The 22,422-nt window shown below is 37.6% G+C and overlaps 1 protein-coding gene across 2 annotated transcripts in view; it reads left to right on the top strand.

Annotated features, from left to right (window-relative positions):
• Positions 1-7,661, top strand: part of GDPD1 (glycerophosphodiester phosphodiesterase domain containing 1) — a 48,982-nt gene extending 41,321 nt beyond the window's left edge. For both annotated transcript variants that reach the window (XM_019431114.2, XM_053892746.1), the window contains 3 exons: positions 5,727-5,786; positions 6,987-7,038; positions 7,469-7,661. In XM_019431114.2, the coding sequence (XP_019286659.1) occupies positions 5,727-5,786; positions 6,987-7,038; positions 7,469-7,591 (235 nt within the window). In that variant the 3' untranslated portion in view covers positions 7,592-7,661. The remainder of the gene's footprint in view (positions 1-5,726; positions 5,787-6,986; positions 7,039-7,468) is intronic.
• The last annotated feature ends 14,761 nt before the right edge of the window (positions 7,662-22,422 follow it).

A 22,422-nucleotide genomic window follows, 5' to 3' on the forward strand; every position in this document is an offset into this window, starting at 1 on the left:
GATCACGACCTGAGATCACAGTTTCAACCAACTGAGCCACCCAGGTGCCCTAAGCATGTGACTCTTGATATTGGTATTGTAAGTTTGAGTTCCACATTGGGTATGGAGATTACTTTAAAAAATAAAATCTCAAAAAAAAAAAGAATAGATTGCTGTAGTTATTTACATGTTTGATAAACTGGCCTACATTAATAATGCCTTTTGAAATAATTAAGACATATTTTTCTAAAATGAACAATTTAGGATTATAAATATTTAATCTGGACCCTTTTCAGGTATCAATAACTTTATGGGCCTGTGTACCCAGAAGTCAGATACAAAGAATTGAGCTTAATTGTTGAAGCTTTTATGTTAACCTATAATAGCAATTGCCCTCCAACTTCCCTAATGTATTTATACTTCATCACAATAGGAAGTGGAAATTCCATTAAACTCCAAATTCACCATTAGTATTAATACACTGAGGAAGAAAAACAACTACTACCACCATAACAACAACCAAAAAAACCTCTTGGAAATAGGAGAAAGAAAAGGATAGTGTTTGTTTATAATAGATACTTCTATATTTACATAATCTTTCTCCTGGGTACAAAGCCTTGCTTTTCACGCACTCATTTACTGTAAAGATAAAAATACGTAAAACACTTAGCACCTCCTGGCAGATAATAAGCACTTAATAAATGATAGCTTTTATTGTTCCATTATCTTTATCATCAGTATCAGAGAAAGACAGCTTCATCTCATAATCCTGCACCAAGAGAATGTGATTTCTAGCTGTAAATTTCTAATAATCAGAGTCATGACAAAGGAATTTGGAACTCCTGGGGAGATCATTTAAATGTGATGTCACCTGGGATACCTGGCTGGCTCAGTCAGTAGAGCATGCAACTCTTGATCTCAGGGTTGTGAGTTTGAGCCCCACATTTGGCCTAGAGATTACTTAAAAAAAAAAAAATTAAATGTGATCTCACCTGCATGGAAACTTTTTTCATCCCCAAACAGAACTTTAAAAAGTCAAACTGAACATTAGTGCAGCAGTGATTGGGAAATACTGGTAAGAAAAACAGTTTGGTTGGTACCTTTGTATTTAGCATCTATGTTTCATGCTTGTTTTCCAATTTGAGTTTCTTTGTGATGAGCATGTTTATTTTATCTGTTCCCAGTTATATTTTTGGGCAGTCTTTGTAGCTATTTATCAGACAAAACAGAAACCACTTCTTGCCTACAAAGAAACCATTTTAATTTGCTGGATTAAAATGATTCCTAACCATTTATTCCTAAAGTACTTAGGTTTTCCTCTGGCCTGGCATGAACTATTGTGCTCTCTAAATTATGTGCACATGCTCATTTTAGAAGTAGGTATTACTGAAATACAGACATATGAACAAACTCATAGAATTAATCTTTTCTCTAAAAACTAATTGTGGGTTAAGACAAAGTAGAATATTGTGTGTGTGTGTGTGTGTGTTTTAATTTTTCTTTGATGGATGGCAGTGGGTGCTTTCTAAGACAACATAATAATTTGTTTAATGAGCTGATTAATGTTTGAGATACTAAAAAACAGAGATTCCTAAAACTGCAACAAGTTCTTCCCACCTAGGCTAGAGTTAAAGAAAAGAGGATTTTATTTGGAGAGCTTCTAATAAAAACTGAATTCAGAGAGAAAGAAAAAAGTGAATTTAAGTGTGGAGACTCAAATATTCTAACAGTATAGTCAGGAGGAGTTAAAAAGGAAACAAGAAGTGAAGATCTGGGGAGAATGAAAATCACTGTGTGCTGTTAAACTTAGAAGCTGGGAAGTCTTCATAGTAGAGAGAGGCTAACCAGAGATTTGCTATGGGCACAATGCCAAATTAATGATACAGGTAGTTGTGCTGCTCTAGGCATTGAGGAAATTGAAGGAGGAACTCAGTGTAGGTCTAAAGGTCAAGTACGCTTTTTCAGTAGAAAAGATAATTGAAAAAAACAGGGTCTACATTCAATATTCGCAAATCAAACAACGTGATACATCACATTAATAAAAGAAAGGATAAGAATCATATGATCATTTCAATAGGTGGAAAAAGCATTTAACAAAGTACAACATCCATTCTTAATAAAAACCCTCAACAAGGTAGGTTTAGAGGGAACATACCTCAACATAATAAAGGCCATATATGAAAAACCCACAGCTAATATCATCCTAAATGAGGAAAAACTGAGAGCTTTTCCTTTATGGTCAGGAATAACACAGGCATGTGAACTTTTGCCACTTTTATTCAACATAGTACTGGAAGGAATCGGACAACAAAAGGAAATAAAACTGGTAAGGAAGAAGTAAAACTTTCACTATTTGCAGATCACATGATACTCTATATAGAAAACCTGAAAGACTCCACCAAAAAATTGCTAGAATTGATAAATGAATTCAGCAAAGTCACAGGATACAAAATCAATGTACAGAAATCTGTTGCATTTCTATACACCAATAATGAAGCAACAGAAAGAGAAGTTAAGGAATCAATCCCATTTATAATTGCCCCAAAACCAGTTAGGTACCTAGAAATAAATCTAACCAAAGAGGTGAAAGACCTGTATTCTGAAAACTATAAACACTGGTGAAAGAAATTGAAGAGGACACAAACAAATGGAAAGACATCCTAGGCTCAAGGATTGGAAGAACAAATATTGTTAAAATGCTTATACTATCCAAAGCGATCAATACATTTAATGTAATCCCTATCAAAATACCAACAGCATTTTTCATCGAGCTAAAACAAACAAACCTGAAATTTCTGTGGAACCACAAAAGACCCTCAATAGTCAAAGCAACCTTGAAAAAGAAAAACAAAGCTGGAGGTATCACAATTCTGGACTTCAAGTTATATTACAAAGCTATAGTAATCAAAACAGTATGGTACTGGCACAGAAATAGACACATGAATCAATGGAACAGAATAAAAAATCCAGAAATGAGCCTGTAGATGGTCAATTAATGGCTGACAAAGCAGGAAAGAATATCCAAAGGGAAAAAAGATGTCTCTTCAACAAATGGTGCTGGGAAAACTGGATAGCAACATGCAAAAGAATGAAACCGGACCACTTTCTTACACCATACACAAAAAATAAATTCAAAAGGGTTTTTACACCTAAATGTGAAACCTGAAACCATAAAAATTCTGGAAGAGAACACAGGCAGTAACTTCTTTGACATTGGCCATAACAATTTCTTTCTAGATATGTCTCCTGAGGCAAGGGAAACAAAAACAAAAATAAACTATTGAGACTTCATCAAAATAAAAGTTTTTGCACTGCGAAGGAAGCAATTAGCAAAACTAAAAGGCAGTCTACAGAATGGGAGGAAATATTTGCAAATGACCTATCTGATAAAGGGTTAGTATCCAAAATCTATAAAGAACTTCTAAAATGCAGCACCCCCAAAATGAATAATCCAATTAAAAAATGGGCAGAAGACATAAATAGAAATTTTTCATAGGAGACATACAGACAGCCAACAGACACATGAAAAAGATGCTCGATGGGAATGCAAGCTGGTGCAGCCCCTCTGGAAAACAGCATGGAGGTTCCTCGAAAAACTAAAAATAGAACTATCCTACGACCCAGCAATTGCATGACTAGACATTTATCCAAGGGATACAGGTATGCTGTTTCGAAGGGACACATGCACCCCCATCCATGTTTACAGCAGCTCTATCAACAGTACCCAAAGTATGGAAAGAACCCAAGTGTCCATCGATGGATGAACGAATAAAGAAGATGTGGTGTATATATATATATATATATATATATATATATATATATATATATACACAATGGAGTATTATTTGGCAATCAAAAAGAATGAAATCTTGCCATTTGCAACTACGGGGATGGAACTGGAGGGTATTATGCTAAGTGAAATTAGTCAGAGAAAGACAAAAATCATATGACTTCACTCATATGAGGACTTTAAGAGACAAAACAGATAAACATAAGTGAAGGGAAACAAAAATAATATAAAAACAAGGAGGGGGACAAAACAGAAGAGACTCATAAATATGGAGAACAAACTAAGGGTTACTGGAGGGGTTGTGGGAGGGCAGATGGGCTAAATGGGTAAGGGTAAGGGGCACTAAGGAATCTATTCCTGAAATCATTGTTGCACTATATGCCTAACTAAATTTAAAAAAAATAAAAAATAAAATTAAAATTAAAATAAAATAAAATAAAAAAGATGCTCATCATCAATTATCATCAAGGAAATGAAAATCAAAACTACAATGAGATATCGCCTCACACCCTTCAGAATGGCTAAAATAAAATCTCAGGGAACAACAGGTGTTGGTGAGGATGTGGAGAAAGGAGCTAACCTTCATGCACTGTTGGTGGGAATGCAAACTGGTGAAGCCACTGTGGTAAACATTATGGAGATTCCTCAAAAAATTAAAAATAGAACTACCCTGTGATCCAGCAATCATACTACTAGGTATTTACCCAGCGAATACAAAAATACTAATTCAAAGGCATACATGCACCCTGACATTGATAGCAGCGTTATCTACAATAGCCAAATTATGGAAAACAGCCTAAATGTCCATACACTGATGAATGGATAAAGAAGGTGACATATTACTATTATGCTAAGTGAAAAAAGTCCATCAGAGAAAGACAAATACCATATGATTTCACTCATATGTGGAATTTAAGAAATAAAACAAACAAGGCACCTGGGTGGCCCAGTTGGTTAAGCGATTGACTCTTGATTTCGGCTCAGGTTGTGATCTCATGGTTTGTAAGTTTGAGCCCTACATCCAGCTCTGTGCTGACAGTGGGGAATCTGCTTGGGTTTCTCTCTCTCCCTCACTCTCTGCCCCTACCCCACTCATGCCCTCTCTCTCTCTCTCTCTCTTTCAAAAATAAATAAATATTTAAACATTTGAGGGGGAAAAAAGAAACAAAACAAACGAAGGGAAAAAAAGAGAGACAAACCAAGAAACAGATGATTAACTATAGAGAACAAATTGATGGTTACCAGAAGGGAGGATGGTAGGGAGGGATGGGTTAAATAGGTGATGGGGATTAAAGAGCACTTGTTGTGATGAGCACTGAGTGATATGTGGAGTTGTTGAATCACTATATTGTACACCTGAAAACTAATATTACACTGTATGTTAACTAACTGGAAACTAAATAAAAACTAAAAAAAAAAGAAGAAGAAGAAGAAGAAGAACAGGGCCCAGGTCTTCAAATATTGAAAGGGGAAGAAAAAACATGCTTTCAGGGTCTTTTTAGTCTCATTTTTACCCCATATGTCTTTTAATTTGTAGTAAAGTTTGGTTGTACGTTTACATCTACTATATACTATGTGTGCTTGCTTTGACAGCACATATACTAAATCTACCATGTACTCAGTTATAGCAAAGTGAGAGAAAGACGCTTCACCAAAAAAGAGAAGACACATGAGCTGTAGGCACGCAGGGTCTGGAAAGATAACTTTTATTATTATTATTATTATTATTTTACCTTTCAGTAGTGGTAGCAAAAAAATAGCTTGAAATCAATAGAAACAGAGACCCAAATGGACTTTATTTTAATTTACTTTTGGTTTGTTGTGGTTTTTTTTATAAAATTTTTTTGAGCACATACTAAGTTCAAGGCACTGTGTTTGTTTTTGGACTCATTTTATTTTATCACACTGATACCTTCCTGTGTTTCTAATGTATGTTTCAAATTTTATTTTGCTTCAGGCTAAAAGAACCACACACTATGTCCAGAAGTCAAAAGTTTCTCATCTGGCTTTCTGATATGTAAGAAATTTAGTTTCTTGATATACAAGTTATTGCTTTAGCTATATGTATTACGTCCTATGTTTATAATTTAGAGCAAGCTTTCTGCATATGATTTGTAACAAGGACATATTGAGCACCTACTCCATAGGTGGATGTATATGAATCATTTAGAACTACTTTAACTACCAGCCGCAAAACTGTAAGAGGAATCTTGAGAGACAGTTTCAGCCAGCTTCAAGAGAAAACTGAGTGCCCTCCTACCCAAAGGTAAATGATTAGCTTAGGGTGATCTAGCTAGTTAGTATATAGAGCTGGTATATATAACCACTCTCTTCCACCTGTTTGCTGTTTTCAGTAACCTGCAGTCAAAGAAAGATGTGGTGAAAGAAGTGTATAGCAATACAGTATAGGTAAAAGTATACATTGACTACTGTCACATTTCTCCAGAAAAATCTGCACCAACGTTTAATAGCAGAAAGGAAGCCCCACCTGTAGGGTGGGCATCTACTTCAAAAAAGATACTTTAATTTCTAAGACATGTTGAGTTTAATTTTAGATAAATACCACAATGTTGCTGTTATGTTTAGTTTCTGTTATTTAATCATTCTAATAGACATAAACAGAGTAGAAATAATATGTATAACTTTCCCATATAGTTCATTCCAATCATGCTCAAGTGATTTGTATTCTAAAAGTTCACTTTTAAGTCAATTATTTCAAACTCTAAAAAATGATATATATACAGTATATATAGTGTAAATAAGGAACATTAGGTTTCTAAGATTGCACATGAAAGACCAATCCATTATGTAAATAAATTATGATATTATAGAACTTGGCCCAAATTCACTACCTTGTTTTAACTTGGAAAGTTAGAAACAGACTTCCAAGCTCTTTCTGACTCTCATTATGGTGTCAACAGGGAAAGTGAAGAAGCCTCTTCTCTCCTAAGCGGCTTCAATAAGAATGGGTCTCCTGAGGATCTAGTTACAGAAGGAATAGAAAGGAGGTTCTGGTTGTCCACCAGCAAGCAGCCAACAGTGAAAGGAGATCCAGCAGTTAGGACATGAATATATCCACAGTAGTTATTACTTGAGGCCATTGCTTTAAATCAGAATTATAAATTCTAAATGTTAGGCTAATTTAGTTCTAAAGACTAATTATGGTCTTTCATTAGAACTAAGAAATAACTAAATTTGTTCTGCTTTTCTTTTCTAGCTTACTAATGAGAAAAGCCTTGTTTGACCACCTCACTGCCAGAGGCATTCAGGTAAGTTTCTGGAATGATGTATTTTGGAAACAATATGTCTCATCAGTGTAACACAAGTGTAAAGGACAGGCACTTTTAACTGACTTAATTTGGGCCCAGCTCTGCTGCTGCTGCTGCTGCTGCTGCTGCTTTTACTGGTTCACATATGAAAACCTTAAGCTCTGCCTTATGTTTAACAAGAAAGCATTGGCATTTTAATAACTGGAGTCCACTTATGTATATAGGTGAGATTAGCTGAAGCTAAAGGGTGGGACAGTATATATTTAATGAGTAAAGTAAAATTTTTTTAAAGGGTTCAATAACTTTTTAAAATTACAGGTTTAATAGGTCGTTTCTAGGTCTGCTGAGATTGTAGTGTATAAATGCTATTATAAAAATAATTTTCTATTTTAACATTTCTTCTCATACTTCTCACGCTTCTAATTTTCAGGTGTATATTTGGGTATTAAATGAAGAACAAGAATACAAACGAGCTTTTGATTTGGGAGCAACTGGGGTGATGACAGACTATCCAACAAAACTTAAGGATTTTTTACATAATTTTTCAGCATAGAGAAGGAGGTACTCAGAAGCATTCAAAGAAAACCTGAAGAGACCTAAGGAAAAAAAACAAAACAAAACAAGTTTGCCATCATTTCCCTAAGCCATTTCCAGAATGGTAAAGGTTTAATCAGTTAAGTTTTTATTACCTCATTTTTAAGCTTGTCTGAGAATGTAGAAACTATATATTGTATATTTATTTTAAACAATATTACATATTTTACATTTGTAAATAGTTTGTTTAGAAAGATAACTGGTTATGAGTTGGAAGTAGAAGATTATTGATCAAGAGTTCTGTATATGATGCATTGTTCTACTATTATAAGTAATTCCAAAATCAAAGACTTTTGGATAAATTTGACATTAGCCTTCACTGGAATAAGATCAACTAATTAGTAAAGCAAAATTACTGAAGGCCACTACAGCTATTCTGAGTTGTCTCATTATTTCCAGGTACATCTTGAATAAAGAGGAAAGAAAAGTGGGAGGAGAGCTTAGAAATCAGTGATATAGTTATTTGACAAGCTGTCCTTTGTTAACAGAAGGCAAACTCAAAGAACTGAAATTTTATTACTTGATCAGAAGTAAAAACTGTAGACAATTAAATTTCTTGGCTGCTGTTGTTAATGGAATCTCGGAATCATCTTCAGTGTAGCAGTGCTACCATGTCCTTTCTTTTTGGTAACCATTAAAATGGGAATTATTAAATGTAAATTAAGACAAGATCCAAATAGTCATATATTTATGTTTCCTCTAAAGAAGTGTAAATTTTCCATTTTTGGCAATGACTAACTGTTTGATCCTACATCTAGATTTTAAATAACATCTTGAATCTTAATAAACCTATAAAACTGATGAAAGTACACATCATTGATTTAATACTTATGGTATAAACCACCTGTTCCTGACCTTTAAGGATTTAGTCTTCTGAATATTAAGTGGAAACAATTTCTCAAAGCATTAGGCATCACTTTCTCAGCTTTTCTGATATGACTTCATGTAAATCTGTTTCTAATCTTTTTGACTAATTTTCATGACCTCTTTGGGAGGTAAATATAATCTGGAATAATAAGGGCCTTTTACCTAGATTACATCTCTCATTTGGAGTTGTCAGCAGCTATGAAGGATGATTATACTCCCATCAGTCTCTGGATGACATAAATAACATTTTGCTTTTTTGTTTAAACTGGAATAAAATTTTACAAGAACAAAATAAGGGTTCTTCATTGCTTTTTTGCAGTTGTAATTCTAAATATGCTTTATAGATTTTATAGGTTCTGGGGGGGGGCAGAATTTAATGAAGTGATAAATTGATAATATGAGTAAACACACCTGATATTTCTCTCTAGAATAAGGAAAACAAAAGAAAATACGGAAACACTCTATGGTAAAAAGTTGCTTCTTGGCATTTGAACAATAACTTGGGCAGGTAATCCAATAAATCAGTCATTTTTACTTGTGCTTACTATAATTTATGGTTATGGTTGCTAGGGATCATTTTGATTGTTTAGATATGATTCTTTTTGTTATTTTTTCGTTCTGAATTTTGCTTTGTTATGATTCCGAGCAGCTCATATTATAGGGCGAGCATATATTTTGTGTCAACCAGTAGAAGATAAAGTACCCAATATGGTAAAGATGTTTAGAAAGTTATGTTTTAAAAGTTTGCTAATTTGGGGGTACCTGGTTGGCTTAGTTGGTAAAGCATGTGACTCTTGATCTCAGGGTTGTGAGTTCAAGCCCCATGTTGGGGGTAGAGTTTACTTTAAAAAAAAAAGTTTGCTAATTTTATAGTCAAGGTGACCTTAATTCACTTAATATAAGTATATAGTCTCTATAATAAGAGAGTTTGTATTCATTATAACATCTCAATACTGCTTTTCTGATTGGAGCATCACATTTTATTTATTTATTTATCTACCTACCTATTTATTTATATTTATTTATTTAATTCTTTTTTAATGTTTATTTTTAAATATTTATTTATTTATTTATTTATTTATTTATTTATTTTATTGTTTATTTCTGGCAGAGAGAGAGACAGAGAGACAGAGCATGAGCCGGGGAGGGGCAGAGAGAGAGGGAGACACAGAACCTGAAGCAGTCTCCAGGCTCTGAGCTGTCAGCACAGAGCCTGACGCGGGGCTTGAACTCACAGACCGCGAGATCATGACCTGAGCTGAAGTCAGACGTTCAACTGACTGAGCCACCCAGGCACCCCATGTTTATTTTATTTTTGAGAGAGACAGAGTGTGAGTGGGGCAGGGGCAGAGAGAGAGGGAGACGCAGAATCTGAAGTAGGCTCCAGGCTCTAAGCTGACAGCACAGGGCCCAACATGGGGCTCCAACTCACAAACCGTGAGATCATGACCTGAGCTGAAGTTGGACACTTAACCAACTGAGCCTCCCAGGCGCCCCTATTTTTTTTTTTCATGTTTGTTTATTTTTGAGAGAGAGAGAGCATGAGTGGGAGAGGGGCAGAGAGAGAGGGAGAAAGAATCCCAAGCAGGCTCTGGCTGTGTCAGCATGGGGCCCGATGCGGGCTTGAACCCACAAACCTATGCCAAAGTCAAGAGCCAGGCACTTAACCAACTAAGCCACCCAGGCACCCCTACCTGTTTATTTATTTAAAATAATCTCTGTGCCCATTGTGGGACTCCAACTCCAAGACTCCAAGATCAAGAGTCACATGCTCTACCAACTGGAGCCAGCCAGGCACCCCTGGAGCATCACATTTTAAGCAAGCTTAAATATCCTTTCATTTTGAGGTAGATATTGCTAGGCATAGTGAACAGCATAGTGGGGAAGGCAGAGAAGTGGTCACAAGATGTGATTAGACCCTTCTACTGGGATAAGGCTGGCACTAGATGTGACAGGCTCACCTATAGGTCGAGTCCAGTATGCCATTAGTAGCCCAAGTATGTGGCAATGGGCAAGAGTTGGCAGGCATTTTAGTAAGTAGTTGGCATGAGGGAATTTTAATATGAAGTAGTATGAGGGGCGCCTGGGTGGCTCAGTTGGTTGGACATCTGACTTCGACTTAGGTCATGATCTCACGGTCCATGAGTTCAAGCCCCACATTGGACTCTGTGCTGACAGCTCGGAGCGTGGAGCCTGCTTCGCATTCTGTGTCTCTCTCTCTCTTTCTGCCCCTCCCCTGCTCTCTCTCTCTCTCTCTCAAAAATAAATAAAACATTAAAAAAAAGTTGGCAGGCATTTTAGTAAGTAATTGGCATGAGGGAGTTTTAATATGAAGTAGTGTGAGGGGTGCCTGGATGGCTTAGTTGGTTAAACATTGGGCTTTGGCTCAGGTCACGATCTCATGGTTCATGAGTTTGAACCCTGAATTGTGCTCTGCATTGGCGGTGCGGAGCCTGCTTGGATTCTCTCCCTCTCTCCCACTCTCTCTCTGTCTCTCCCCCACTGCTCTCTTTCAAAATAGATGAATAAACTTTTAAAAATTTTTCTTAAAAATTGAAGTAGTGAGAGCTTCCCTGAAGGACTTAAGTATGGGGCATGTTACCAAGGCAAAACAGAACACAAGGTACCAGAACTAGGACCCAAGTCTTGGAAAGAAGCTCATGTAATAGAACTGAAGAACAGTTGTACATATGGGAAACCATTAACATGGAATGGTTCATAACTTGAATGATTCTGCTTAGAGGTGTGCAACATAGTAGCGGTGGACAGGTACATTTAAAAAACATACAAGGGGGCTCTTGAGTGGCTCAGTTGGTTAGGCAGTTGACTTCAGCTCAGGTCATGATCTCACAGTTTGTGAGTTCAAGCCCTGCATTGGGCTCTCTGCTGTCAGTGCAGAGCCTGCTTCAGATCCTCTGTCCCCCTCTCTCTTTTCCTCTTTTCCCCTCAAAAATAAATATTAAAAAAAATGGCAGAGCCTGCTTCAGATCCTCTGTCCCCCTTTTTCTCTGCCCCTTCCCCCTGTCTCTCAAAAATAAAAATAAAAAATACACAAGGAACTGCCATAGATAAGAGTTCCAAATAAGGGAAAATCATGAATGTCAGCTTGAAGAGTTTGTTCTGAATAAAAGTCTTATCTCTTAAGTAGATGGCTGAACTCAAGACCTTAAAAGTAAGAACCAAAACTGCTAGGCAGTAATATGACATAATAATTTCTGTACCAAAACGAAAATGGAAATAGCAGTCAGACCAGGCACCAAAGCAACATCAGAACTAAAGCAGTCAGATCCAGGAATCAAAGAGATCAGAATGGTGAGAGCATACAATTCATAAAGCCACTGGTGATACTTAGCTTTTCTAACTCCTATGCAGCAGACACACTATTTGGAAAGTTGGAACATCCTATTATATGAAGGAAAGGTATAAGCCTAAGCTAGAGAAAATCCTGAAACCAGGTCAGAAGGCTAACCAGATCCAGTTGATACTAGATTGCACAAAAATTAGTAATTAATTTGGTAATAGTCTACAGAATGGGAGACTTCTTGCAGCAATCCAGGCCTGAGGCAATAAGCGTCCAAAAGAAAGTAATGACAATGTAAGTCGGGAAACAATGAATCTATGTGTCTCTGAAGGGAAGAATTATTGAGCATTAGTGACTAGAGCTTAAAAGGAGAAGGGAAAGTCAGTACTAATTCCAAAGCTGCAAAAAAATGGGGAACTTGAAGAGGGGAATCAGTTGGGTGGTAAAATTGATGACTATGTTGTGCTCTTTAAATGACAGAAAGTTTGAAATGACAGAAAGACATTTGAGTGACTGTGCTTTAAGTACATTAGTCCTTGGAGGAAAGTCTAGTCCTGGAGGAATAGATTAGGAGTTTTGTATACTTCGTAGGTATGAAATTGCAAAACTAGTACTTTAGAGATGTTAGTTCCTTCTCAGTTTTTATTTTATTTTATTTTATTTTATTTTATTTTATTTTATTCTTTAATGCTTATTTACTTATTTATTTAGAGAGAGAGAGCACATGAAGGGGAGAGAGAGAGAGAATCCCAAGCACAGAGCCTGACATGGGGCTCGATCCCATGAACCATGAGATCAGGACCTGAAATCAAGAGTCGGATACTTAGCTGACTGAGCCACCCAGGTGTCCCTCAATATATTTTTTTTAATATTTATTTTGAGAGAGAGCATGCATTTGTGAGCAGAGGAGGGGCAGAGAGAGAGGAAAGTGAGAATCCCAAGCAGGTCCGTGCTGTGAGCACAAGAGCCCAATGAGGGGCTTGATCCCATGAACCACAAGATCGTGACCTGAGCTGAAATCAAGAGTCCAAAGCATCACTGAGCCACCCAGGGACCCCTCCTGTTTGGTATTCTACTAGCAGTTTGAATACGTTGCTATTCCACCGAATGCTTATGTTGTGAGTAGCTCTATATTGATCTTATTTGTCCAGTCGTTTTAAAATTTAGAAATAGGGCTTCATCGTAAGATAACAAGATGGGACCTAGACAGCTTCTGCTGGGTGAATGGGGATGGTTATGCTAAGAGGAGGCTGAGGCAGGTATAGCTTTGTGTTACACATTCCCAATTTGACTAGAACTGCTCTACTTTTCTTTCTGTTTCACATATGAGTTCCATATAAGGTTTGATTTAAAATAGGAGTTTTCTAGGGGAAAAAATTGGCTTTTATAATCTTTGATCTAAGGTCTTTTTCCCTGTCAGGCTTGCATAGAACCTCTCTTTCCTTCCTCCTTTCCTTTCTCCTTCCCTCCCTTACTTCCTAACCCACTTTAAGCCTTTTTCATTTAATCAGGTCCTTAAGCGTTAATGGTCAAAAACTTTTCAAGAAAAATCAGTGGGTGGGGGAAGAACATAAGACATAAACATGTAATCCACAAATATAAACAGGCAACAAAAATGTCTAACCTCCCTAGTAGTCAAAGACCTATCAATTAAAACATTGATTCGACAAAGCAGGTAAGAATATCCAATGGAAAAAAGACAGTCTCTTCAACAAATGGTGTTGGGAAAACTGGACAGCAACATGTAGAAGAATGAAGAATGACCACTTTCTTACACCATACACAAAAATAAATTCAAAATGGATTAAAGACCTAAACATGAGACCTGAAACCATAAAAATCCTAGAGTACACAGGCAACAACCTCTTTGACCTTGGCAACTTCTGACTGGTCACGTCACCAGAAGCAAGGGACAAAAGCAAAAATGAACTATTGGGACTTCATCAAGATAAAAGCTTTTGCACAGTGAAGGAAACAATCAACAAAACTAAAAGGCAGCCTACAGGATGGGAGATGTTCGCAAATGACATATCTGATAGAGTATCCAAAATCTGTAAAGAACTTATCAAACTCAATACCCCAAAAACAAATAATCTGGTTAAGAAATGGGCAGAAGACATGAATGGACATTTTTCCAAAGAAGACATCCAGATGGCTAACAGACACATGAAGAGATGCTCAATATCACTCATCATCAGGGAAATACAAATCAAAACCACAATGAGATACCACCTCACGCCTGTCAGAATGCCTAAAATTAACAACAGAAAACAACAGATATTGGCAAGGATGTGGAGAAAGGAAACCTTATACTCCTGGTGGGAATGCAAACTGGTACAGCCACTCTGGAAAACAGTATGGAGGTTCCTCAAAAAGTTAAAAATAGAACCATCCTATGATCTAGCAATTGCACTACTAGGTATTTACCCAAAGAATACAAAAATAGATTCAAAGGGGGTACAGTGCACTCTGATGTATATAGCAGCATTATCAACAATACCCAAACTATGGAAAGAGCCCAGATATCCATTAATTGATGAATGCATAAAGAAGAAGTATACATATACATACATAATACATACATACACACAATGGAATATTAGCCATCAAAAAGAAAGAAATCTTGCCATTTGCAACGACATGGATACAGCTAGAGTGTATTATGCTAAGCAAAATAAGTCAGTCAGGGAAAGACAAATACCATACAATTTCACTCATATGTGGAATTTAGGAAACAAAACAGATGAACATATGGGAAGGGAAAAAGAAAGGAAAGCAAATCCTAAGAGACTTAGGATTTGTTAAGTCCAACTCATGAAGACTTAGGACTTGTTCCCCAGAGAACAAACTGGGGATTGATGGAGGGAGGTGGGTAGTGGATGGGCTAAATGAGTGATGGGTATTAAGGAGAGCAGTTGTTATGATGAACACTGGGTGTTATAGGTAAGTGATGAATCACTAAATTCTACTGAGGAACCAATATTACACTATATGTTAATTAACTAGAATTTAAATAAAAATTTGGGAAAAAATTAAAAAGTAAAAATTATAAATAAATAAAACATTGAGCAAGAGGCATCTGGATGGTTCAGTGAGAAGAGCACATGACTCTTGATCTCAAGGTTGTGATTTCAAGCCCCACGTGGGCTGTAGAGATTACTTAAATAAATAAAACTTTAAAAAATAGTTTTTAAATGTTTTTATTTATTTTTGAGAGAGAAAGAGCATGGGCAGAGGAGGGGCCGAGAAAGAGCAAGACACAGAATCTGAATCAGGTTCTAGGCTCTGAGGTGTCAGCACAGAGCCCTATGTGGGGCTCCAACTCATGAACCGGGAGATCATGACCTGAGCCACCCAGGCGCCTGCAAAATTTTTATTTTTTATTTTTTAATGTTTACTTTTGAGAGAGAGAGAAAGAGAAAGACAGAACATGAGTCAGGGAGGGGCAGAGAGAGAGGGAGACACAGAATCCGAAGCAGTCTCCAGGCTCGGAGCTGTCAGCACAGAGCCCGACGTGGGGCTCGAACCTGTAAACGATGAGATCATGAGTTGAGCCAAGTCAGATGTTCAACCGACTGAGCCACCCAGGCACCCCCAAAATATGTTAAGATAATAAAAAATAAAACAACATTGAGTGAAATACCAATTTCCAACCCTTTAGATGGGCAAGAGTGAAAGCTATGATGAAAAGGCATGGAGAAACAGGCACTCATGAGTTGTTGGCGGAAATATAAATTGGCAGAACACTTTGAGAATCGACTTGATACTATCTTTAAATACATTTCTTAAGAATAACATCCTAAGAAAATAACAGGGTAAGTGCCCTAACAGTACATCTGCAGAGTGAAAAATTAGAAACAATCTAAACATGCAACATTAAGGAACTAGTTAAATAAATTATAGATACATACAATGTTATCATATTACTGTTCTATATCTACTGATATGAGATATTATTAAGCGGAAAAATTAGGTCATAAAGCTGTATACTGTGTAAACAAAAATACACATATTCATTTTATATTTTTAAATGTTTATTTTTGAGAGAGGGAGAGACAGAGTGCAAATGGGAGGGGCAGCGAGAGAGGAAAACACAGAATCTGAAGCAGGCTCCAGGCTGGGCTGTCAGCACAGAGCCAAATGCAGGGGAGATCATGAACTGGGAGATCATGACCCGAGCCAGACACTTAACTGACTGAACCACCCAGGCAGCCCTTCATATGCATTTTAAAACTGAAATACTTGGGTGCTTGGGTGGCTCAGTCAGTTAAAAGTCTGACTCTTGATTTTAGCTCAGGTCATGATCTCACAGTCATGAGATTGAGCCCCACGTTGGGTTCAGCACACAGCCTACTTGGAATTCTCTCTCTCTCTCTGCCCCTCTGCTGCTTGTGCATGCTCTCTCTCTCAAAATAAATAAATCAACTTTAAAAATAAATAAATAAAGCTGAAATGATATAAAAGTTTCAGTTGTGGTTTTTTATGCTGATGGAATTACAAGTGACTTATTTTTAGTTGTCTAGATTTTCTAGCTTTTCTACAATGAATAGACATCAATTTTAATTAATCAAAATTAATAAAAAATCACTTAAAAATAAAAGCCTTTCTGGGGCACCTGGGTGGCTGAGTCAGTTAGGCATCTGACTTCAGCTCAGGTCATGGTCTTGCAGTCTGTGAGTTCAAGACCCATGTTGGGCTCTGTGCTGACAGCTCAGAGCCTGGATCCTGCTTTGGATTCCTCCCTCTCTCTTTGCCCCTCTCCTGCTCTCACTCTGTCTCTCTCAAAAATAAATAAACATTAAAAAAATAATAAAAAATAAAAATACAGTATGCTGTTTAATCAAGTAGATGTGCCATGATTTACTTAACTAGTACTCTGACAATGGAAATTTAAGTCGTTTCTAATTGTTTATAAGTATGAATAATGTTGTAATGGACATTATTAGGTATACCTCATTCCGTCAGACCCAAACAATCATAAAATCCTAGATATCTAACTATTTGCTTTTTTCCAACCCCAGTGCCACCATCCTAGTACAAGTCACCATCATCTCTAGAGTGAAACCATACAACTGCTTTCTTTTTTATGATTTTAATATAATTTATTTTTGAATAGGTAATATAGTCACTGGTTCATAGAGTACAAAAGGGTATAGTGACATTTCTCCTTCCTATCCTCCAATAACTGAATTCCCTCTCTGGAAGAAATAGGAAATTGATTTTATTCATTTATGCAGTAAATATTTATTGAGCACCTCCTATAGTTAGTCACTTATTAGATCTGGAGGTATGCTATAATGGTAAGCAAGAGAAAAATAGTATATAGGCTTATGGATCTTACATTTCACTTGGGAATACAAACATAGAGTGAACAAACATGATAGCTTCAAATTGAAGCAAATATTCTGAAGGACATAAACAAGGGATTGCGATAAATAATAAAGTCAAGCTTATTTCAGGTAAAACGGTCAAGTAGGCCTCTTTGAGGAGGTGGCATTTACACTGAGATCTAAAGCAAGAGGAATGAACCATGCAAAGAAAATGAGGAAGAGTGCTCTAACAGCTAGAAGAGTTTATGCAAAGGCCCTGAGGCAGTAAAGAGCTTGGAGGGTAACAAGAATAAAAAGAAAAGGAGAGAGGACACCCGGGTGGCTCAGTCCATTAAGCTCCTGGCATCAGCTTAGGTCATGATCTCACAGTATGTGAGTTTGAGGCCCACATCAGGCTCCAAGTGAGCAGTGTGAAGCCTGCTTGTGATTCTAGTTCTTTTCTCTCTCTCTGCCCCTCCCCTGCTCATGTTTTCCTCTCTCTCAAAATAAATAAACAAACAAATAGACTTTTTAGAAGAAGAAGAGGAGGAGAGGGAGAACCTAAGTGAAGAGATTAGCTTTTGATGGGAAGGACCTTTCCTCCATTGTAAATTACAAAAAAAAAAAAAAAAAAAAAGTACAAATAAAAGCAGGGCTTTGTAGTTTGAATGGTGAGTTTTCATTCAATGGTTTATAATTTCTCCATGACAGCTGAGCTGAGGTCTTTACTAAAACTGAAAATGGAGAAAGGGTTTTAAAAGTTTTGAGGAAAGTGAAGGCTTTCTGTCATAGTCATCTTAAGGAGTGAGAATGTGTATCCTGTTAGAGAAATGTACTGGGGCCCCTGGGCTGTTCTGTGCTGACTTGAGGCTTGAGATTCTGTATTCGAAATGAAACCAATCAAGTTGGCTGTGAATTCTCGAGTCATTAAAAGAGTTGATAATTTAAATTAAGAGAATGAAAAAACTCTTGAAGGAAGTGATTAGGAAAAAAGAGTGAGCAGAGTTAAGCCTTAGAATATGCCCAAAGGAGACAGAGAAGGTGTGGTCTGAGAAATAGACGTAAGAAAGTACAATGTCCTTGATCTCATGAAAGTAGAGAATTTAATAAAGAAGGTGGTTATCAGCAGTGTCCAAAATACGACACTGAGATTCAGGGAGGCAGGGGCTGGGAGAGGATGAGAGCATTTGGTTAAAAGGAGGCCTCCTTAACTACGGTTCACTTATCCCTAGAAGTGATGGAACTGATAGCAGATTGTAAAGGAATGAAGAGCACTGAATGGCACTAAATGAAGCTAGTAAAAATCAGCCATTTATTCAAAGAAATTGGAGAACCAGCACATTTTAAAAGGCAGTGACATCAAGTGGGTTGTGTTCTGAATGGGGAGGTTTATAAATGTGTAACAACAAGAAGGAGATAGTGAAAGAATGGGAGATATTGGAGAGAGAACATGTGAGCCAAGATCTCTTTCAAGAGTGAATGGGTTTTAACTTTTTCAATAAATTTTGATGAATCCCCTGCCATGCTAGACACCTGGTGTAAGTTGTGAGCCATACAGAACAATTCCTGCCCTCCTGGGTGCTCATGGTCTAGTTAGTAGGTAATTGAGAACTAAGAGAAAAGGAGGAAGAGGTTATCTTTTTGTTATACTCCAGCATAGAATGAGAGTATAAAAAAGTAGAATGCACCCAGGGCACCTGGGTGGCTCACTTGGTTAAGCGTCCAACTCTTGATTGTGGCTCAGGTCACAATCCCACGGTCATGAGACTGAGCCACACTCAGCGTGGAGCCTGCTTGGGATTCTCTTTCTCTCCCTCTCTCTCTGCCTCTTCCCCACTTGAGTGTGCACATGCTCTGTCTCTACCCCCCCCCCAAATGAATAAACATTTAAAAAGAAAAAGAAAAGGGACATTCGTCCTATATCAGATTGGGGCCCTACCATTAGGACCCCATTTAACTTACCTTAATTACTTCCTTAAGGGTTCTATCTCCAAATACAGTCACACTGAGTGTTAGGGCCTCAACATATGAATATTGAGGACACAATTCATTCCCCCTAAAATTCAGGAGAGTCCATAACAGGTGGGGATGGGGACAAAGTGGGAGAGCTGGAGATTATGTGTGGGACAAGGTGGAGATGGGAAGGGTAAATTGAGGAAATCTGAGAGAGTTGGAGAAGAAAACACTTTAGCCACCTGTGGTGGGGCTAGGGTAGACAGAAAATCTAGTATGGTCCAGAAGTGTCAGAATGGATCTGATGTTTATTTCTTAGTTTCCAAGGATAACTAGGTGGAAAGTTACAGACAGCTGATACCAAACAAGCCCATAGATAGCTAGAGAATAAAAAAAACAAAGCAAAGCAAACACACAAACAAACAAAAACACTTTTTCAAACATTTAAATTCAAAATAGGCTTCAAGTAACAGTGGGTTTGAAAGTTTGGGTGTTGCAGGGCACCTGGGTGTCTCAGCCAGTTGAGCCTCAACTCTTGATTTTGGCTCATGTCATGATCTCACAATTTGTGAGTTCGAGCCCCTTACTGGGCTCTGCACTGTCAGAGCCTGCTTGGGATTCTCTCTCTCTCTCTGCCCCTTCTGTGCTGTCCGTCTCTCTCTCAACATACATAAATAAACTTAAAAAAAAAAAGAAAAAAGAAAGTTTTAGTATTGCAATAATGGTAATATATTCATATTATAAGTATTTAGATTTTGCTCATTTTTACATACATTCTCAAGTATTTTTTTACAACAATCTGGTAGGGTAGCTTGATATCAACCTGGTTGATATTATCACATTCCTATTTATTAGATGAAATTGAAATTAAGGACATGGTCACCTGTCTAGGACTGGGACTTAACCCTCCTTCCCACTCTGATTTTTCTAAAGTTAAATATTTTTTTAATGTTTGTTTTATTTTTAAGGGAGAGCGACAGAGCATGAGTGGGGGAGGGGGAAAGAGGGAGGGAGACACAGAATCCAAAGCAGGCTCCAGGCTTCTGTCAGCTCAGAGCCTGATGTGGGGCTTTAACTCATGAACCATGAGATCATGACCTGAGCTGAAATCAGTCGCTTAACCAGCTGAGCCACCCAGGTGCCACTGGTTTTTCTAAAGTTTATATATTTATTTAGAGAAGAAGAATGTGTGCATATTTGCATGGGCATACACAAGTTGGGGAGAGGCAGAGAGAGAGGGAGAGAGAATCCCAAGCAGGTTCTGCACAGTCAGGGCAGAGTCTGTTGTGGGGCTTGAACCCACGAACTGTGAGATCATGACCTGGGCTGAAATCAAGAGTCAGATGCTCAGCCACCTGACTGAGCCACCCAGGTGCCACTCTGATTTTTGTAATCTGTCTTCAATTCACCATTCAATCCTGAGAGAAATATCAAAAAAACAGGTAGAAGAGAAGGTTAAAATGTGAACTTTGTAAATAAAAGGAGAAAATCTCTATATGTCAAATGCATTTACTGTCCTCTGATGTGGCTTTGACAATATGGGTAGCACCATGGAGAAGGGAATCAGTGGTTGGTATTCCTGTCAGTAACTGAAAATATCGACAGTGGGAGTAGATGGAAAACTGTACCACCACTTTTTTTGAGAAATTAAGGATTCCCGGATAAAAAACAAAAAATAATACTACACATTTGTGAGCCTAACATCCAGAATTGACAAATATTCATTTATTATTATATGAGCCTTTGTTTTTTTCACTAGTCCCATTCTGCTTCCAGTTTGGCTGATGGGAACCCCAGTATGAGATGAGAGAGAGAGAGAGAGAGAGAGAGAGAGAAGAGAAAGATTTGTATTGATTCTCTAAGGTCTCTCTGTATAAAATTGCTTTGGGCTGACTGAGTCCCTTGACTTAATGACAAGCTTATTTCAAGTTGGCTCTCTCTCTATGACTCTCTTCTTTTAGGTTCCAGTAACAGCTCCCAATCGTTCTACATTCTGTGGGATGAAGAGCCTTGGGTATTTACTGTCCTTATTTCCTCATATCTTTTGTAAACAAGCTCTTATTAAACAACACTCAAATTATCCTAATTTGAGAGTACACGTTTTCTGCTTCTTCCCTGACTGATCCACCTGGGAAGCTAGGCAAAATGCATATTTTCAAGCCTTTTTTCCCCTCATTCTTTTTGTTAATTTACTTAATATTCATTCATTCAAATATCCAACAAATATTTGAAGGTGCCTGGATGGCTCAGTCATTAAGCATCTGATTTCAGCTCAGGTCATGATCTCACAGTTGGTGACTTCGAGCCCCATGGAGTATGAGCCCTGCTTTGGGTAAAAACACGAGCCCCAGGTAAGCCCCACTTCTCCATCCCCCCCCCCATCACTTGTGCCCTCCCTCTCTAAAACAAACAAACAAACAAAGGAACGAATAAATACTTGAATGCCCCATGTGCCAGGCACCAGGCAAGCCGCTATGGGTACAATGGTAACAAAACACGGTTGCTGTGTTTGGGAGGAGACTAACAATAAACAAGGAAGTGACTTATATGCGGCTAATTGTGATAGAAGGTTAAGGGGTCAGGGGGCAACTTTAGATTCAGTGGCCAGGAAAGGCATCTCTGAGAAGATGACATTTCAGCCTGAAGTATGAGATAAACCCTCAGGGAAGAGCGTTTAAGGCAAAAGAAACTGCAAGTGCAAAATTTGAGAAAGTGCTAGAGAGCTAGTCAGGAATCAGATTGAATAGGATTTTCCCACAGGCCATGGTAAAGAATTTGCATTTTATTCTAAGTGCAGGTGAGGAGCCATTAAAAGGTTTTAAGCAGAGGAGTGATGTAGTATATTTGTAAAGATTATTCTTACTTATGGGTAGAAATAAATTGGAAAAAGCAGAGATGCGGCAGTGGGAATGGAGATGGTGAGATATGGCTGGATTTGAGATCTGTTTTGGAGGTAGAACCAAGAGATTCAGTGGGTAAAGAGGAAAGGGAAAAACTCTAGGTTGATTGGTAAGCTTGGCTTATATAACTGGATAGTTGGATGGCAGATGCATTTACTAAGATGGGAAAGAAACATACTTCTGGAGGGAATATGAGAAATTCTGATTCAAGTGACTGTGAGAAACACGATCTAGAACCCAGGTATGATATGCTATAAGCTGTACAACATAACTAGACAACTCTAACCCTCTTTTGGAAAAAGGAATGAAATTAACATTTATCCAGTATCTTTTGCATGCCAGGTGCTATCACACCTGCTCTCTTATTAATCTTTACCACAGTTCTGTGAAGTAAGTGATATCATCTCTGATTTATAGATGAGGAAACAGAAGCTCCGATGGGTTGAGTGACTCATGCAAG

The sequence above is a fragment of the Panthera pardus genome, unplaced genomic scaffold, assembly GCF_024362965.1.
Source record: "Panthera pardus isolate Hobbes unplaced genomic scaffold, ASM2436296v1 HiC_scaffold_3, whole genome shotgun sequence".
In the NCBI taxonomy this organism is placed as follows: domain Eukaryota; kingdom Metazoa; phylum Chordata; class Mammalia; order Carnivora; family Felidae; genus Panthera; species Panthera pardus.